This window comes from Lontra canadensis, unplaced genomic scaffold (genome assembly GCF_010015895.1).
Source record: "Lontra canadensis isolate GAN:19392208 unplaced genomic scaffold, GSC_riverotter_1.0 scaffold15, whole genome shotgun sequence".
Classification (NCBI taxonomy): domain Eukaryota; kingdom Metazoa; phylum Chordata; class Mammalia; order Carnivora; family Mustelidae; genus Lontra; species Lontra canadensis.
The window spans coordinates 19,856,861-19,875,185 of record NW_022631009.1 but is presented as its reverse complement, the minus strand read 5'-3'; the positions used below and the strand labels follow the sequence as shown (position 1 = coordinate 19,875,185).

The following is an 18,325-nucleotide window of genomic DNA, read 5'->3' as shown; positions in this document are numbered from 1 at the left end:
AGAACAGTAACGGCGTTTTAACTCGATCGGAAACGAACGCAATGGAGAAAGGGAGCTCTCCCACTTGGACTCCTTTCTGGCCTAATAGTCGTCTGTGCGAAGAGGCTGGGCTGTGAGGCCTATCTGCGAGGTAGGGGATCGAGGGCCAGCCAATCATCCGCAGAGGCTCTGGTCCCGCCCCCGGCGGTCCGCCTCTGGCGGGTGGGGGCTCGGCGGGGCGACACGCCCCCAGCTGCGCACCTGCGGCTTGGGTGGTAAATTGTGCCCGGGCAGCATCCTCTGCGTGGCGTCCGCGAACCAGGTGAATACCTGCCGGCCAGGAGTAAGTTACATCTTCCGTCGCGGTTCCCTTCGGAACTGGGGTGAAAGGCGGGCCCCGAGAAGCAAATGCACGGTCGGAATCGACTGAGGGAGCGGGTTATGGGATGAATAAACGGGGGGCTTTAGTTTACTGTGGCGGAGGGTAGCGGATGTTGGGACAGGGTCGCAACATGGGGGTTGCCGGGGTCCGCCGGCGGCGACCAGTCCTGGAGACCAAAGCCGGGGAGTGGGGAGCAATTTCAGAGGGTCCCAAAGTGCCCCCCGACCGTTATGTTGACTGTAGAACTCTGGGTTCGCGGCCGCCCCCCACCCCCAGCCGCTCCCGGCCATGCTGTACACAGAAACCGTTGCTAGGGCAAAGGGAACCAGTTCCTTTCGATTTCGGCCTGCAGGGGGCGCTCGACCCTGTGGTTGCTGGATAGAAAGTTCCCTGGTGGAGGAAAACAGGTTTTCGTGTTAATTAACCATCTCATTTTCCGATGGAGGTGTTTCTGTCAGCCGATTAGGGAATATGGGAAATGGATGTGGATCAGGATGACCGAGAAGAGATTAAATCCAACTAGAATCAAAGCTTTTCCTAATCAAAGAAATTCCAATCGGATATGGGAGGGTTCTAACGAGAGCAAATGAACTGTTGTATGACTTGTTTTTTGGAACTTGAAAGTTAACATTTAGTAGTCTTGAAATGTGCATCTTACTAGGAAAAACAAAACAAACATGGAAGTCTTCAAAAAGGATTTTCAGAGAAATGTTAAAACCGTGTGCAGAATGAAATTCATTTGATTAGATAAGAGATGGCTCTCATTTAAAATGTTTTTCACTGTATTTTCACTGTATTTCACTGTGTAATCTCAGCGGTTGCAACACAAATTCGAGATCATCTATTTTAATCCCATTGGATGCTTAAGTTCTTCTATCAAAGATCCGCCAACTCTTTAGAAAAATTCTGGTGCAACCCATTCTGTTCTGGGAAGCATCAGTAATTTAAAAGTTCTTCATGTTGCTTTCCATAGTTTCTACTCTTAAGGCTATCCTTGTAATGAATGTATCATTTATCATTCTGGGCCCTGCCAGTATAGCATGAAAACCACAGTCTCATTTCTCCACTGGATCTCATCTGAAAGCTGATGTCTTCTGTGTTCTACGCCCAGTTAAACCCAGCAGGAATATGGAGGAGAAGCTGACACCAATCCTTCTCTCTCTCTCTCTCTCTCTTTTTTTTTTTTTCCCAGAAATCTGATGTATGACCAGAATTCCAGAAAGCAGCATGCTGAAGGAAATACTTTTGGTCAATTAGGCCCATTGCTACTTCTTGTTTTAAAATTTATAACCCAATATGTTTTACTGCAGTGGTTTTTGAAACACTTTTGATCAGTGACTCATGATGAGAAATATATTTTGCAACATGTGCATTTATATTCACACATTTGTCATTTGTTTGTAGAGACACGACATAAAAGTTTTTACAAAATTGTATTCACAGTATGTGAAATAGTCAGATTTTTGTGTTGCTGTTCTAGAGTTAAAAAACAATGCTAATTGCAGCTCACTCATTTCAGGGGTTGCCACCCATAATTTGAAAAGTCTGGGTATGATGGCTAAGTGTGTGGGCTCTGCAGTTTCCTACTGAGATTCAAATCCTCAGTCACTACTTAATAATTATATGACCTTGAGCAAGTTACTTAAAACACAAACACTTCCCTTTTTGTAAAATGGGAGTAATTATTAATTCCCTTCATGAGAGGTTTGAAGATTATGTGAGATAATAATCCATGGCACACAGTAATTTAGCTCCATAACTGTTAACTGTTATTACTGCTCTCTGCTTAAAATAAAACCGACCTGATATAGTAGTTGAAAGATTAAATGAAGTAATACATGTAAAATTCTTAGGGTGATGCCCAGCACACATTAAGAGCTGTGTAATTATCTGTTGGTGGTGTTATTACCATCATTGTTAGCAGCAGTATCATTAAAGTGAAACAGTCTGAGGCCCTCTTATTTCCAGTTCAGTTCAGCAAGTGTTTCTTAAGGGTATAAGGCACTACTTTGTTAGCCCTGAATATATGACAATGAATAAAGTAAGATCTCACAATCTAGAAGGGAAGACAAAATACATAATTAAAATATATGTTATGAGAAAGGTATGGGCTCAGTGTCTTCCGGGAGTGGGTTGCAGGGAATGACAAAGAGGGTGATGTAAAGGACAGTTAAAGGATATTATTTATATTTGTGCTGAATCACAGAGCATGTTTGGGGTGTGAACAAACAGCTGAAGCAGAAGTCATTGAAATCAACACAGAGCTTGTTTGGGGTGTGAACAAACAGCTGAAGCAGAAGTCATTGAAATCAACATTGAAAGCTATCTTAATAGGCAGTTTGAGCACCTAAGGGGATCAGAATATGCCATCCCCAAATAAGCCATTTAGGCATAAGAATATATCAAACTGAAAACAAACAACAGGAAGAATTCTCACCCTCTCCCTTTCTGCTTAATAGCAGGGCATAAATTTCCCTTTGTAAAGGTGTCCCCTCTTCCCCTTCTCTCCTACCAGGAGGAGAACAATCCTCATCATAGTACATAGAACTGGGATAAGGCTGCAAAAGCAAATCTTAATAAGGAAACCATTATCTTTCATTAGTTTCTCCCATATATTTACCTTCTCCTAAAAGCCAGACCCCCTTTTCCTTTGTCTAGTCACTTATCCAAAACTTATCACCCTTTGTTTAAACAGTATATAGGCTCCCAAACCTAGCAGTTTCTTTGGGTTTTCACTTTTCTATGAAGCCCTGCCCCTCCATGCGTTAAGTGTATGAAATAAACATTTTCTCCTGTTAATGTGTTTTTATCAGTTTAACTGGGGAGTCTCAGACACTGAACCTAAGTGAGAAGAGGAAAAATGTTTTCCTATTATGTAGTACCACAATGTGCTTTGTGTTCCAATTTTGCTTAAGTGGAGATTGAGGTAATCTATGTATGGTACTTAGTAATTTAGTTCCATGACTGATAACTGCTTTTATCAAGGAGAGAGAGTTAAAAATGTGTAGACTTCTTTCTTAGAGAAAACACACCTCCTTTTACATAGAAAAGAAAAATAAATGTTATAGAAATGCCTAGATGCTTACTATTATTTAGTTTAAGTATTACTATACATATTTGCTTCATAACTATTTTCCTATACTACATTTCAGCCATGACTGCCCACGATTATCCATCATTATGGGGCTTTGGAACAACAAAAACATTTAAAATTCCTGTGGAACATTTGGATTTTAAGTATATTGAAAAATGTTCAGATGTTAAACACTTGGAAAAAATTCTTTATGTGCTCAGGTAAGCATTCAAAAATCCTTTTATGTTTCAGTATGCCAATTACATTGTTGCCTTCTGAAAACTGGTACTCTTAGAAATGTTACAGAACATTTTCACACATTGAGATTGTTGAGGTTTTTGTTTTGTTTTGTCTTCCCCATGTTCTGTTCCAAAATAGTTGTTTTGATCCCGTTGTTAGTTTAGAAGGTTCTGGCTAGGTCTACTTCCAGCTTGCAGCTTAAGGCTCATCAGTATGCAAGAGGACATTTTTTTCTTGCTTCCTCCACATTTCCTAGGAAAAGATAAAGTAGCCATGAGAGTAGCCATTAGGAAATAAGATTAGCTCACCATGCTACCAGCTGATAAAGATCTTTGGTGCTCCCGCCACCCCGTACCTACCAACAAGGGTGGTGACTTCCTGTGAGCTGGTCACAAGGAGAGGATGGTGGGGAAGCCTGGAGGTGGGACCAGAAAGCAGGGAATCCTGACCTTCCTGGGGTAAGGGCCCCACGGTGGTGATTGTCAAACTTTATATGGTTGTTAAAAATTCAGATTTGAGGGTCCCATTCCCAGGGACCCTGCTTCAGGAAACCTGGGGTGGGGCCCAGGAACAGGTGTTTTTAACGAGTGCCTGGCTGACTGACATGCATGTGGTCAAGGGATCCCACTTCAGGCAGCACTGGTCTGGGGCACCCCAGTGGATACTCCCCATTTGGGATGTCCTGAGGGGTTTTCATTTGGAGAGTAGCCTGTTACTGTGAAAGCCCTTGTGGAGCATGAATCCCTTCTCCCCCGACATCAGTAGTCCTCCTTCTGTTTGATGGTGGTTCTGTTTCCTCATCACTGTTTCCTCATCACTCTCCTTTTTCTCTCTCATCACCTTCAGCCTCCTGTCCTCCCTCAGCATCCCCGCTGGTGCCCAGACACAGTCGATGTTACAACCTCCTCATTTCTGAAACGGAGAGTGAGACACGTATTTTTCCTTTTCTTTTTCTCAGCAGTAGAAAAACATTTTCTTTTATGTGTGGCCAACTGGTAAAGAAAACGAGCAGTTTATGTGTTGGAAGAGTTTGCAAGCCCCACACTGTTGGTTCTAAGAAATTCTGTGAAGAACTTAATTTACTTATATAGTATCAATTCAGAATTTATTTATTTTTAAAGATTTTATTTATTTGGGGCACCCCAAATAAATAAAGCCTCTGCCTTCAGCTCAGGTCATGATCCCAGGTCCTGGGATCTAGCCCCACATTGGGCTCTCTGCTCAACAGGGAGCCTGCTTCCCTTCCTCTCTCTCTGCCTACTTGTGATCTCTGTCTGTCAAATAAATAAATAAATAAAATCTTTTTTTAAAAGATTTTATTTATTTATTTGAGCTAGAGAGTGAGAGAGATCACAAGTGGAGGGCAGAGGGAGAGGGAGATACAGGTCCCGGCTGAGCAGGGAGCCGGCCATGGGACTCCATCCCAGGCCTGTGGGACCATGACCTGAGTCGAAGGCACACGTTTAACCAACTGAGCCACCCAGGCATCCCCAGAATTTATTTTTAATAAAAATTTATTTGAAAATGGGAATTTTTTTCTATTTTTCTAAAAATTTAAAGGTAAACAGATCTATAACAGAAGAGGAAAAGATTGATTTTCCTTCAAAAACAAAGAACAGAGTTCTTACAACTCTCTAGGAACGAATTCTGTTCCTTGAGTGGTTGAATTTGGAGGCTTGCTGTTCTGAACCACTCCTCTGCCATTTTCTTCCTATCCCTTTGGGGGAAAAAAAGGAGCTACAAACTCCTCCTTGGGAAGAAAATCCAGTCTCACTTTCCGCCTATCTCTAATATTGAATTTTCATTTATAAGTTAAAAATTACCTTGTGTAACAAAATGAACACATGTTAAAGGAGAGAAAATGTCATTTGCTCAACTTTCCAAAGTGTGTGATGGAAGCTGGTGTCTTCGTAGCTCCATTTTTTCCTTCACTGTATCACTCCATAGATTAACAGCTAAAAATGAAGGTTGTGCTGGTTGAGGAAGGAAAGTGGGATGCCCCCACACAGCCCAGCCTCCCTCCCAGTGCAGGGGCAGCCCTGGAGAGCTCCGCAGAACCCCTCTGCTCCAGGGAGCTCAGCCTGCAAATGTACATGGGCTCTAAAGAAAGTGGTGACTCCTGGGGCACCTCGGTGGCTCAGTGGGTTAAAGCCTCTGCCTTCGGCTTGGGTCATGATCCCAGGGTCCTGGGATCGAGCCCCACATCCCTGCTCAGCAGGGAGCCTGCTTCCCCCCCTCTCTCTGCCAGCCTCTCTGCCTACTTGTGATCTCTGTCAAATAAATAAATACAATCTTTAAAAAAAAAAAAAAAAAGAAAGTGGTAATCCCAAAGTTCTGAATTTTTTTTAAAGGTCTGGTGAGGAAGGATATTATCCTGAACTTACGGAATTCTGTGAAAATCGTCTTAAAGGCTTGGCTCCTGAAAGTAGAGCTTTGAGGAAAGATAAACCTGCAGCAACAGCGGCCAGTTTTACAGCAGAAGAATGGGAAAAAATTGACGGTGATATAAAGGTATAGAGTGACCCTGGTTTTTTGTGACATTCTCATGTTGTATCTGTGTCTCCTTTACTTTTCTAAAATTCTAGGCTTCTTTCCTTTTTGTCAGTGAAGGGCTTTTAGTGGTAATCACTTAGGTAGTATTGGTTCCTTCTCAAACCCAGAATAATATGAATGTGTATGTTTGTGTCCGGACACCCATGTGCATATTTTAAATGACTTTTCTATCAAAGAAACGTAATAATTCGCTCAGCTTCTATAAATCGTGCTATACAAACATACTGGTTTGTAATTTCTTTTGTACCACGCTGATTATTTCCTCAGCATAAATTAATGGAAATTAAGTTGCTTGATCAAAGGATGTGAATAATTCAGAAGCTGTTGAAACACATTACCATGTTCTCAGAAAAGTTGTGCCTTTGTTCTCTTTTCACCAGCAATATATTAGAGTGCCCATTTAAGGTATTCTTCATTGGATACTATAATCATTTTAAAGGTTTTATTTATTTGAGAGAGAGTGTGTGTGCATGCGTGCGCAAACATGAGTCGGGGGGTGGGTTGTAGAGGGAGAGGGAAAAGCAGATTGTGGGCTGAGCAGGAAGCCCAATGCAGGGCTCCATCTCAGGACGGTGGGATCATGACCTGAGCTAAAGGAAGACACTCACCTGATTGAGCCCCCCTATAATCATTTTTTTTTTTAAAGATTTTATTTATTTATTTGACAGACAGAGATCACAAGTAGGCAGAGAGGCAGGCAGAGAGAGAGGAAGAAGCAGGCTCCCTGCAGAGCAGGGAGCCCAATGTGGGGCTCGATCCCAGGCCACCAGGATCATGACCTGAGCCGAAAGCAGAGGCTTTAACCCACTGAGCTACCCAGGCGCCCTCTATAATCATTTTTTAATCAGTTAAATAATTGAAAAACTTATGTATTTGTTTGATTACTAGCAACATTAATTTTTTCTTTTTAAGATTTTATTTATTTGACAGAGAGCACAAGTAGGCAGAGAGGCAGGCAGAGAGAGGGGGGAAAGCAGGCTCCCTGTTGAACAGAGAGCCTGACTTGGGGCTTGATCCCAGGACCCCAAGATCATGACCCGAATCAAAGGCAGAGGCTCAACCCACTGAGCCACCCAGGCTCCCTACAACATTAAATTTTTTTGTTCATAAGTTGAATTTCTTCTTTTGTTAATGGCCTGTATCTTCAGTGATTTCTTTTAATCTGCTTTATTGAAGCATAATTTACATTCAAATAAAAATTTAATGGCCTATACTTCACTGAGTTTTGACACCTGTCTGTGCTCTAAAACATTTCTATTACTCTGAAAAATTTCCTTATGCTTGTGCAGTCAGTGCTGACCCCACATCCTGGTCCCTGGTAACCCCGAACTGCTTTCTACCATTATGGGTTTGTGTTTTGTTGTTTTTTTTTTTAATTGTTATTTATTTATTTGACAGATCACAAGTAGGCAGAGAGGCAGGCAGAGAGAGAGAGAGAGAGAGAGAGGAGGAGGAGGAAACAGGCTCCCCACTGAGCAGAGAGCCCGATGTGGGGCTCGATCCCAGGACCCTGGGATCATGACCTGAGGCGAGGGCAGAGGCTTTAACCCACTGAGCCACCCAGGCGCCCCTGGGTTTGTGTTTTTGAGACTTTTCTATAAATACAGTCAGACGGTATATGGTCTTTTCGTGTTTTCTTTCACTTAGCATCATGCTTTTGAGATGTGTCGATGTTGTTGCATGTCCATAGTTTGTTTCTTTTAATTGCTGAGTAGTAGTGAATTGTATGGATATCTCCGTTTATCCACTTACCAGTTGATGAACAAAATGGCATTCCTGCCAGTAATGGATAAAAATTCTTGTTGCTCTGCATCTTGGTTCACACTTAGTACTGCCAGTTTTGTTAATTTCAGCTGCTCTGTTGGGTATGCAGTGGTATATCATCATGGCTTTAATTTCCGTTTCTCTAATGACTAACTTTGCTGAGTGTCTTTTCATGTGCTTATTTCCTTTCCATATATCCTCTTTTGTGAGAAGTCTTTAAATACTTTGCCCATTAAAAAAAAAATTGTAGTATTTTGTTCTTATTGAGTTGTAAAATACATGTCTTTCATACATGTCTTTCATTAGATACATCTTTCGCAAATATTTTTGCAAAAAATATTTTGGGGATTGCCTTTTCATTTTTTTTTTTTACAGTGACTTTGGAAGAACAAAGGTGTTAAATTTTGATGAAATCAATTTTTCTTTCACAGTGTGAGCTGTGTGTCCTATTTGGGAAGCCTTTGTCTAATCCCAGATCCCCAGGTTTCTTCATATGATTTAGGAAGTTTCTAATTTTAACTCTTACATTTAGGTCTAGGATCTGTTTTATTTTATTTTATTTATTTTTATTTTTTATTTTTTTAAAGATTTTATTTATTCATTTGACAGATAGAGATCACAAGTAGGCAGAGAGAGGCAGGCAGAGAGAGAGAGGAGGAAGCAGGATCCCCGCGGAGCAGAGAGCCCGATGTGGGGCTCGATCCCAGGACACTGGGATCATGACCTGAGCTGAAGGCAGAGACTTTAACCCACTGAGCCACCCAGGTGCCCCTAGGATCTGTTTTAATGTTGGGGTACACACACACACACATATAATATAGATATCCAAGGTTTCAGGTGCAACTTAATGAAAGATTATCCTTTCCCCATTGAACTTATTGGTATAATCATCAAAAATCAATTGGCCATGTATGTGTCGGTCTATTTCTGGACTCTCTATTCTATTTCGTTAATCTAAATGTCTGTCTTTTCCTCCAGTACCTCATTCTCTTGATTATGGTTTAGTCTTAAAATCAGATCGAAAAAGTCCTCCAACTTTGTTTCCCTTTTTCATAGTTGTTTTGGCTATTTTAGGTCCTTTGCTTGATAGTTGTTACAAAATAACTTGCTTGTCTTTGGGTTGGGATTGTGTTGAATTTATGGATCAATTTCAAAATAACTGACATCTTGACAATAGTGAAATTTCTGATCCATGAACTTTTGTATGTTTTCTGTTCATTTAAGTCTTCTTTATTTTTTTGTGCCAGTGTCTTGTAATTTTCAGTGTGCAGTTCTTGCATATTTTTTGTTTAATTTATTCCTAAGTATTTAATATATTTTATGCTATTGTTAAAGTTAATGTTTTTTAATTTCATTTATTTTTGCTCATTCTGAGTCACCCTAACTATGAAATTTTATGTATGTATGTATGCATTTATTTTTGGTGTGGTAAAATACATATCACATAAAATTTACCATCTTAGCCATTTAAAAATTTTTTTTTTAATTTTTTTATAAACATATAATGTATTATTAGCCCCAGGGGTACAGGTCTGTGAATTGCCAGGTTTACACACTTAACAGCACTCACCATACCACATACTCTTCCTGATGTCCATAACCCCGCCACCCTCTCCCTACCCCCTTCCCCCCAGTCCCCCTAAATTTTTTGTGACATTAAGAGTCTCTTATGGTTTGTCTCCCTCTGATCCATCTTGTTTCATTTATTCTTTTCCTACCCTCCAAACCCCCCACATTGCATCTCCACTTCCTCATATCAGGGAGATCATATGATAGTTGTCTTTCTCTGATTGACTTATTTTGCTAAGCATTATACCCTCTTGTTCCATCCACGTCGTTGCAGATGGCAAGATTTCATTTCTTTTGATGGCTGCATAGTATTCCATTGTATATATATATACCACCTCTTCTTTATCCATTCATCTGTTGATGGACATCTAGGTTCTTTCCATAGTTTGGCTATTGTGGACATACTATAAACATTCGGGTGCACGTGCCCCTTCCTATCACTACGTTTGTATCTTTAGGTTAAATACCCAGTAGTGCAATTGCTGGGTCATAGGGTAACTCTATTTTCAACATTTTGAGAAATCTCCATGCTGTTTTCCAGAGTGGTTGCACCAGCTTGCATTCATCTTAGCCATTTTTAAGTGTAGAGTTCATTAGTGTTATATTGACAAAAATCTCTGAATATAATAATGTCAATATAACTAAAAATCTCTGAATATAATAAAAAGTGTGCAATTCATTAGTGTTATATTCATATCATTGTGCAACCAATCTCCAGAACTGTTTTTTTTATGTTACAGAGCTGAAACTCTATACTCATTAAACAATAGTTCTCCATTTCTCCCTCCCCTCAGCTCCTAGCAAACACCATTCTACTTTCTGTTTCATAAGTTTGACTAATCTAGATACCTCATATCAGTGGAAGTTTAATTTCAATTTTTATTTGTATATTACAAGTTTATAGTTATCTAATTGATCTTTTATATTGACCTTGTATCCTATGATCTTCTTAAGTTTACAGATTAGTTCTAGTAGCTTTTTTGTAGATTCATTGGGTTTTCTTTTTTTTAAACTAATTTTTTAAAAAAAGATTTTATTTATTTATTTGACAGAGAGAGATGACAGGTAGGCAGAGAGGCTGGCAGAGAGAGAGGCGGAAGCAGGGTCCCCACTGAGCAGAGAGCCCAATGCGGCTCGATCCCAGGACCCTGAGATTACGACCTGAGCTGAAAGCAGAGGCTTAACCCACTGAGCCACCCAGGCACCCTCGTTGGGTTTTCTTATATGCAGGATCGTGTTATCTGCAGACAATGAAAGGTTTACTTCCCGTTTTCTAGGACGGCTGCCTTTTATTTCTTTTACTTGCCTTATTGCACAGACTTGGACCTCTAGTACAATGTTGAATAGAAGGATAAGAACAGATATTCTTGTCTTGTTCCTAATATTAAGGGGACATCATTCAGCCATTCACTATTTTTTTTCTATTTGTTTATTTGACAGACAAAGATCACAAGTAGAGAGGCATACAGGGGGTGGGGGAAGCAGGCTGCCTGCTGAGCAACAAGCCTGATGCGATGCGGGGCTTGATTCCAGGATCCTGAGATCATGACCTGAGCCAAAGGCAGAGGCTTAACCCACTGAGCCACCCAGGTGCCTCCAGCCATTCGCTATTAAGTATAGTGTTGGCTTTAGATTTTATGACATGATCCTTTATAAAGTGGAGGAGTGTCCCTTCTATTCCTTGTTTGATGAGAATTTTTACATGAATGGGTATAGAGTTTTATGAAGTGCTTTTCCTGCATTTATTGAGAGGAATATAAGATTTCCTTTGTAGTCATTAATAAGGTAAATTATGTACTCTGTTTTCAGATGTTATACCAGCTTGCCTTCGAGGATAAACTCTATTTAGTCATGCTGTATCTTTTTTATATATTGCTGGACTTAATTTGCTAAAATTTTATGAAGGATTTTTTGTGTCTATAACCATGAGAGATATTAGCCTGTAGTTTTCTTGTAATGTCTGGTTTGAGTAATGGGGTAATGCTGGTAGCATAGAATATGAATTGGGAAGTGTTCTCTCTTCTTAAATTTTCTAGGAAAGTTTGTGTGTGATTGGTATTATTTCTTCCTTAAATATTTTCCTGAATTCACCACTGATGCCATCTGGGCCTCACCTTTTCATTGTAAGAAAGGTTTTGACTCTTTTTTTTTTTTTTAAAAAAGATTTATTTATTTATTTATTTATTTGACAGACAGAGATCACAAGTAGGCAGAGAGGCAGGCAGAGAGAGAGAGAGAGAGGAGGAAGCAGGCTCCCTGCAGAGCAGAGAGCCTGATGCAGGGCTCGATCCCGGGACCCTGGGATCATGACCTGAGCCGAAGGCAGAGGCTTTAACCCACTGAGCCACCCAGGCGCCCCAAGGTTTTGACTCTTAATTACATTTCCGTAACAGATACAGTGCTGTTCAGGTCCTCCTTAGAGTTCTCTCTCTGGCTCCCTCCTCTTGGATATTTTGCATCCCGGATCTTTGTAATCTTTGCCTCCCTGAAGCCTGAGCTGTGTTCTTCTGAATTCAGTGAGACCACAGGGCTGTTTGGGTTTCTGTTCCCTGTGCTATAGCCTGGAAATTATGGGCAGTAAATTGAGGCCAGTGCAGGCCCCAATCCCTCCTTTGTTTCCTTTCTTTCAAGGATCATTTTCCTGTGCTACCTGTTGTCTGATGTCTGAAAACCACAGTTTCATATATTCAGTTTTCTAGAGTTTAAGCGGGATGGTTGATCCAGTCCCTATTACTCCGTCAGGACCAGGAGGAGATGTCCCTTTATTGATTTTTCTGTCCATGTGTTCCTTATTTATGAATAATAGTTCTGTTGCATATATTCTAAATTTTCCTTTGTCACTAGTCTTTTAAATCTTGTGTGTGGTGTTTTTCATGTTTATTCATTAAAAAAAAACTTTATCCCTTGGTTTTATCCCTTATGTTTTCTTGCATTTATACTTGAGAAAGCTTCCTCTCTACCAGATGCATATTTACCTGTATTTTCTGAGTTTTTTTGTGGTTTCATTTTGCTTAATAAATAACCTTTTTAAAAAAGATTTTTATTTATTTATTTGGCAGAGACAGATAGAGTGAGAAAGGGAACACAAGCAGGGGGAGTGGGAGAGGGGGAAGCAGCCTGCCCCTCCGTCGAGCAGGGAGCCCGATGTGGGGCTCAATCCCAGGACCCCGGGATCATGACCCGAGCCAAGGGCAGACACCTAACAACTGAGCCATCCAGGTGCCCCAAGAAATAACTTCTTAAAACAGATTCTGGAGCAACAGGTTTTTTTTGTATTTTGTTTTTTTAATTATTTATTGTCAGAGAGAAAGCACAGGCAGACAGAGTGGCAGGCAGAGGCAGAGAGAGAAGCAGGCTCCCTGCTGGACAAGGAGCCCGATGCGGGACTCGATCCCAGGACCCCGGGATCATGACCTGAGCTGAAGGCAGCGGCTTAACCGACTGAGCCACCCAGGCGTCCCTGGAGCAACAGTTTTTTGTTTTACCTTATTAATATATTAATTTACTTTATTAATGTATTACATTTGAAAACATTTGAAGACAGTTTTTTTTTTAAGATTTTATTTATTTATTTGACAGGAGAGAGTTCACAAGTAGGCAGAGAGGCAGGCAGAGAGAGAGGAGGAAGCAGGCTCCCTGCTGATCAGAGAGCCCGATGTGGGACTCAATCCTAGTACCCTGGGATCATGACCTGAGCTGAAGTCAGAGGCTTTAACCCACTGAGCCACCCAGGCACCCCATTTGAAGACAGTTTTAGGGAATATGCATTCTCTAACCCAGAATGCTATGTTTTTTTAAACTTTCAGCTTTTTCGGGGTGCCTGGGTGGCTCAGTCGGTTAAGCGTCTGCCTTCGGCTTAGGTCATGATCCCAGGGTCCTGGGATTGAGTCCCTGCATCAGGCTCCTTGCTCAGCAGGGAGCCTGCTTCTCCCTCCCCTGTACTGCTCCCCCTGCTTGTACACTGTCTCTCTCTCTCTTTCTCTCTGTCAAATATATAAATTAATAAAATCTTAAAAAAAAAAAAAAACCTTTCAGCTTTCTCATTTTGCCATTTTACTGACTTGAAATTGAAAACATGGTAATTAATCTACAAGTTAAAATAACAGTTTGTGTCTGGAGTTCTTTGACTTTATTGTCCAGGGAATAACAGCATAGTTTTAGTTGCAGAAGCTGCTTTTTTTCCAGTTGCATATTCTTTTTCAGTCACCTCTTGACTTCGCCTCTCCTCCCTTTCTTTCATGCTTTTCCCTGCCACCTCTCCCTCTGCCCCCATTCTCTTTCTTACTCTTTGTCCTCATCTGTAATGCCTCCTCTTCCTTTTTACCTTTCTCCTCTTACTGTTTTTCTGTTCTTTCTCCTTCTTTCACCTCTTTGCTCCCATTTTGTTCCCCTGCCTCCTGCACAATTAAGACAGATAGTATAGTTTAGTGCTGTATCATGGTGCCTAATTTAATATGAGACCTTCACCGTATAGCTGCTGAATAACAATAATAGAAATTTCACAGATAACAAGTCTCTCACTCAATTTCTTCCTAGAACCTGTGACAATGCAGTTTAATAAACATGATTATGAACCTATTATGTGCCAGACACTGTGCTAGGTTCCTGAATCACAAAGATGAGACTAAGACATAGGTTCTGCCCTCAAGGAACTTACAGAAATGTGAGAGAGATGAACAGTACATGGATTATTTTAAATCTCTGTTAAAACATGGAGGAGGAACATTTCTAGCCCTACCAGGTAGTTCAGGGAAAGCTTGTTGGAAGGGTTGAGAGTAAACTTACAAAATAATAGAAGTAGGAAGGGCAGCACAGATATGCATAATAATACTGAATTGCACATTTGAAAGTGGTTAAGATGATCAATTTTGTTTTGTGTATTTTACTGTAATTTAAAAGCATAGTAGAAGGGCAATCACAGGTAGAATTCATGACCAAATTGTCACCCAAAATATGGACCCATAGGAAATGATGATAATGTATAATCCTAACACCTGGTTAATTACTTCAAACTGTATGTTTATCTTCTTCTTTCTCCTGCTTCTCAGAGTTGGGTGTCGGAAATTAAAAAAGACGAAAATAAAATGCACTTTCATGAAACTGAAACATCTCCAGCAATGGAAGATCATTTGCCTCCAGTTCGTGGTTCAAACAGCTGTGTTCATGTTAGTAAGGTAGGCTGTTTTGGGGTGAGGTGTGGGTGGTGGTGGGGGGCAGAAGATTGTTGTTGGCTAAGAGAGCTAATGTTTAATCAGAGTAACCACAGTGTGATGTCCTCCGAGAGTTGGGGATTATCTTGAAACTGACCGCATGCTGTTGTCTTCTCCAGGAGGCCTGTTTCATCACTTGGAGATCCAGATGAAACCGCATTTCCCTTTGAAGGCTTGCTTCTTGGGCTCACTGCCTTCTCTCATTTTTTCTTTTGTTGTGACTTCTGTTCTTCTCTGACCAGTTTTGATGAGCACATAAGATCCAATTCAGTGGGGGTGCCTGGGTGGCTCAGTGGGTTAATGCCTCTGCCTTCGGCTCAGGTCATGATCCCAGGGTCCTGGGATTGAGCCCTGCATCGAGCTCTCTGCTAGGCGGGAAGCCTGCTTCCCCCTCTCTCTCTGCCTGCCTCTCTGTCTACTTGTGATCTCTGTCTGTGAAATAAATAAATAAAATATTAAAAAAAAAAAAAAGATCCAATTCAGTGGGAGAGAATTTCAGGGAATACTTTTTTCTGTCCAGTGGAGGTGTAGAGGAAATAGTTTATTACTTGATGAACTCGGGATTTAAAGAATTAAACAGATACTTTGAAGCTGCTGAAGATGTCATTCCTCTGTTTACTGCATATTACCCCAGCCCCTTATGATGATTTCTCTGTGGTTGATCCCTATTTTGTCATGTAGACCTTTCCTTTTTTACCCATGGGTTCCATAGAGAAGGGACCTGTTGGGAGTCCCATCCATTTATACTTAACTTCAAGTTAAAACTGAGATTCTGGCCAGAAGATCCACCTGACCCTGTTACTCCAGAATCTAGCCATTGTGTCCTGGGCATTGGGAGTCTCTGGCCTTTCATGTGGATCCCACATTCCGTTCCCTCTGCCCTACTTTTTTCTTTTATTCCTATCATTTCTGAAAGATTGCCTATTCAAGTCTCTTCATTCTGGGTTAACTTACTCTTTTTATTCTCATTTCTTTTTTTTTGTTTGTTTGTTTGAAAAAACAAACTTTGTTTTGTTTGAAAATTCAAACTTTGTTTGAATACTCAGTTTTATTTAAAAAAAAAATCCATAGCTCTTCATTACACTGCTCGTTAATAATTTACCTTCCTGCATCTTTTTCCTCCCCATTAAGAATTGCTCATGTAGGGACGCCTGGGTGGCTCAGTTGGTTAAGCGGCTGCCTTCGGCTCAGGTCATGATCCCGGCGTCCTGGGATCGAGTCCCACATCGGGCTCCTTGCTCGGCAGGGAGCCTGCTTCTCCCTCTGCCTCTGCCTGCCTCTCTGTCTGCCTGTGCTCGCTCGCTCTCTCTCCCTCTGTCTCTGACAAATAAATAAATAAAATCTTTAAAAAAAAAAAAAAAAGAATTGCTCATGTAAATGAGGTACACTGTAATCCTCAAAAAGGATGCCACTATCTGTCATCAATATATTTGTATCTATTGAACACCCATTATTTGCTAAGTCTGTGCCCTGAAAATATAACAGGAGGTTATAGTTCCGTGGGGTAAATAGTGGTATAGTGGTTCCCAAAGCATAATTTATGGGCCCTGGTTCTCCCAGAGATCCTTCCAGAGGGTCTGGAAAGTCAATGCTATTTTTAAAAATAATGCTACTGCTTTGTTCTTTTCACTGCATTGACATTTGTATTGAGGGTGAAGCTGTTGGGCCTTAGCATGAATCAAGGCAGGGAGTGGCACCAAACTGTGCTGGTAGTCATTGTTTTCTCCATGGCTCCCTATTTATAGTCAAAAACTCCAATTTGACTTAAAAATGTCTTTGATGAAACAATAAAATGTTATTTATTTTGTTAAGTCTTGAGTCTTGAGGACACCTCTTTCTAATATTCTGTGTGACAGAAGTATTCAAAAAGCGCTTGACTGTGAGGTAAAACCTGGCACTTATTTCGAGAGGCAAGACTCGTGTGAATGAGTTGTCAGCTTAAGTCAGCTCTTTCCCTGAACAGGTTTTACTGGAAAGAGCGACTGACAGACAAATTATAGTTATTCAGGCTTGGGTTTTTGACAAACGTTGTATTGAAAATGAATGAAGTGGGCCTGTCATTTTAAGGAAAACAACTGGCAGTGTTTTTTCCCCAGTGAGAAAATCTGAGCTTTTCATCACAATTTAGGAGTATTTCATGTTCTTCTGCGGCTCTTTAATACCTGCTTGTGACAAAAAGTTTTTTCCCCTAAAGGGGATACTTAAAGACTCTTCTGATGAGCTTGATGAAGATATTAATGGATAAGATTTTTAAATTGTATAATGAAATATATGTGTGTTTGGAAGATCTGCGTAACTTTGGATGACCACACCCAGTGTTACAAAACTGTGCATGGGTAAACAACCCATTCAAACTGGTTTCAGATTGTGACTGACTTTTAAGAAACCATTTAAGAAACTGTTGATGAGCATAATGGCTCTTGTTTGCTTTCCTCCCATTTTCCGCAAGTGCTTGGAGTGGGCGTGCGACCTAGGCTGGGCCAAAGAATAGCACCAAGCTAGTGCTTGGTCAGGGAAGGGCGCATGACCCAAGCTAGGGAATGCCGAGTCTTCCCGGGATTTCTCTAACTAAAGGTGGAGGGAAGAGTACTCTCCTTCTTTCTGGTTGGGAGGCCTGTGAGGTTATAATCCTGTACTGCCTGTGGCCACTGTGCCTACTATATGGGAAAAGCAAGTAGCCAGTGGGGGGAAAGTGAAATCTGTGGGCAGAAAGAAGCAGACACTAGGGAGAGGGGGAGAGTGAGAGAGCTGGGGAGAGAGAGTATACAATCCTTTAGCTAGTAGTACACCTGCCATTTCATCAATTTGGTTATGTAAGCCAATAGTTTATTTTTTTTTAAAGATTTTATTTATTTGTCAGAGAGAGAGTGAGCACACAAGCAGGCAGAATGGCAGGCAGAGGAGGCAGAGAGAGAAGCGGGCTTGCCAGTGAGCAAGGAACCCAATTCGGGACTTGATCCCAGGACCCTGGAATCATGATCTGAGCTGAAGGCAGATGCTTAATGGACTGAGCCACCTGGGTGTCCTAGTTTATTCTTTTTTAATAGGATTAGTCCAAGTCGGGTGTCTTTTGTTGCAAACAAAACATCTCTAATACAGCAAAGTAGTTATTCTTATTTCTCCAATGGCTAGGGTTTTTTGTTTTTTGTTTTTTCTTAAGATTTTATTTATTTGTCTGAGAGAGAGAGAGCACAGGCAGTGGGAGCCCCAGGCAGAGGGAGAAGTGGGCTTCCCACTGACCAGGGAACCCAATGTGGAACTCACCTCCAGAACTCTGGGGTCAGGACCTGAGCCAAAAGCAGACCTTAACCAACTGAGCCACGCAGGCATCCCTCCAATACCTAGGTTTTAAAAGAATGGATGGTAGTTGGTTACGTTTTTATTATAAGAAAATTGCTAAAAAATCACATTTCATACATGTGAGTTTTTAAATCTTATATACATACTTAAAGTCCAATAGCTTGCTCCCAGAATTAACTACCGATTTAAAATCCTTTTTAATATGCTGTATGTTAATAGTTACAGTACTTGAATTGTTATAACTTCAAGAGGACC

At 40.9% G+C, this 18,325-nt stretch overlaps 1 protein-coding gene across 1 annotated transcript in view; it reads left to right on the top strand.

Moving 5' to 3' along the window:
* The first annotated feature begins 200 nt into the window (after positions 1-200).
* SPAG1 (sperm associated antigen 1) overlaps positions 201-18,325 on the top strand; it is a 69,284-nt gene continuing 51,159 nt past the window's right edge. Inside the window, exons 1-4 of the mRNA XM_032858587.1 lie at positions 201-301; positions 3,514-3,655; positions 6,026-6,185; positions 14,609-14,734. Coding sequence (XP_032714478.1) covers positions 3,516-3,655; positions 6,026-6,185; positions 14,609-14,734 — 426 coding nt within the window. The 5' untranslated portion in view covers positions 201-301; positions 3,514-3,515. The remainder of the gene's footprint in view (positions 302-3,513; positions 3,656-6,025; positions 6,186-14,608; positions 14,735-18,325) is intronic.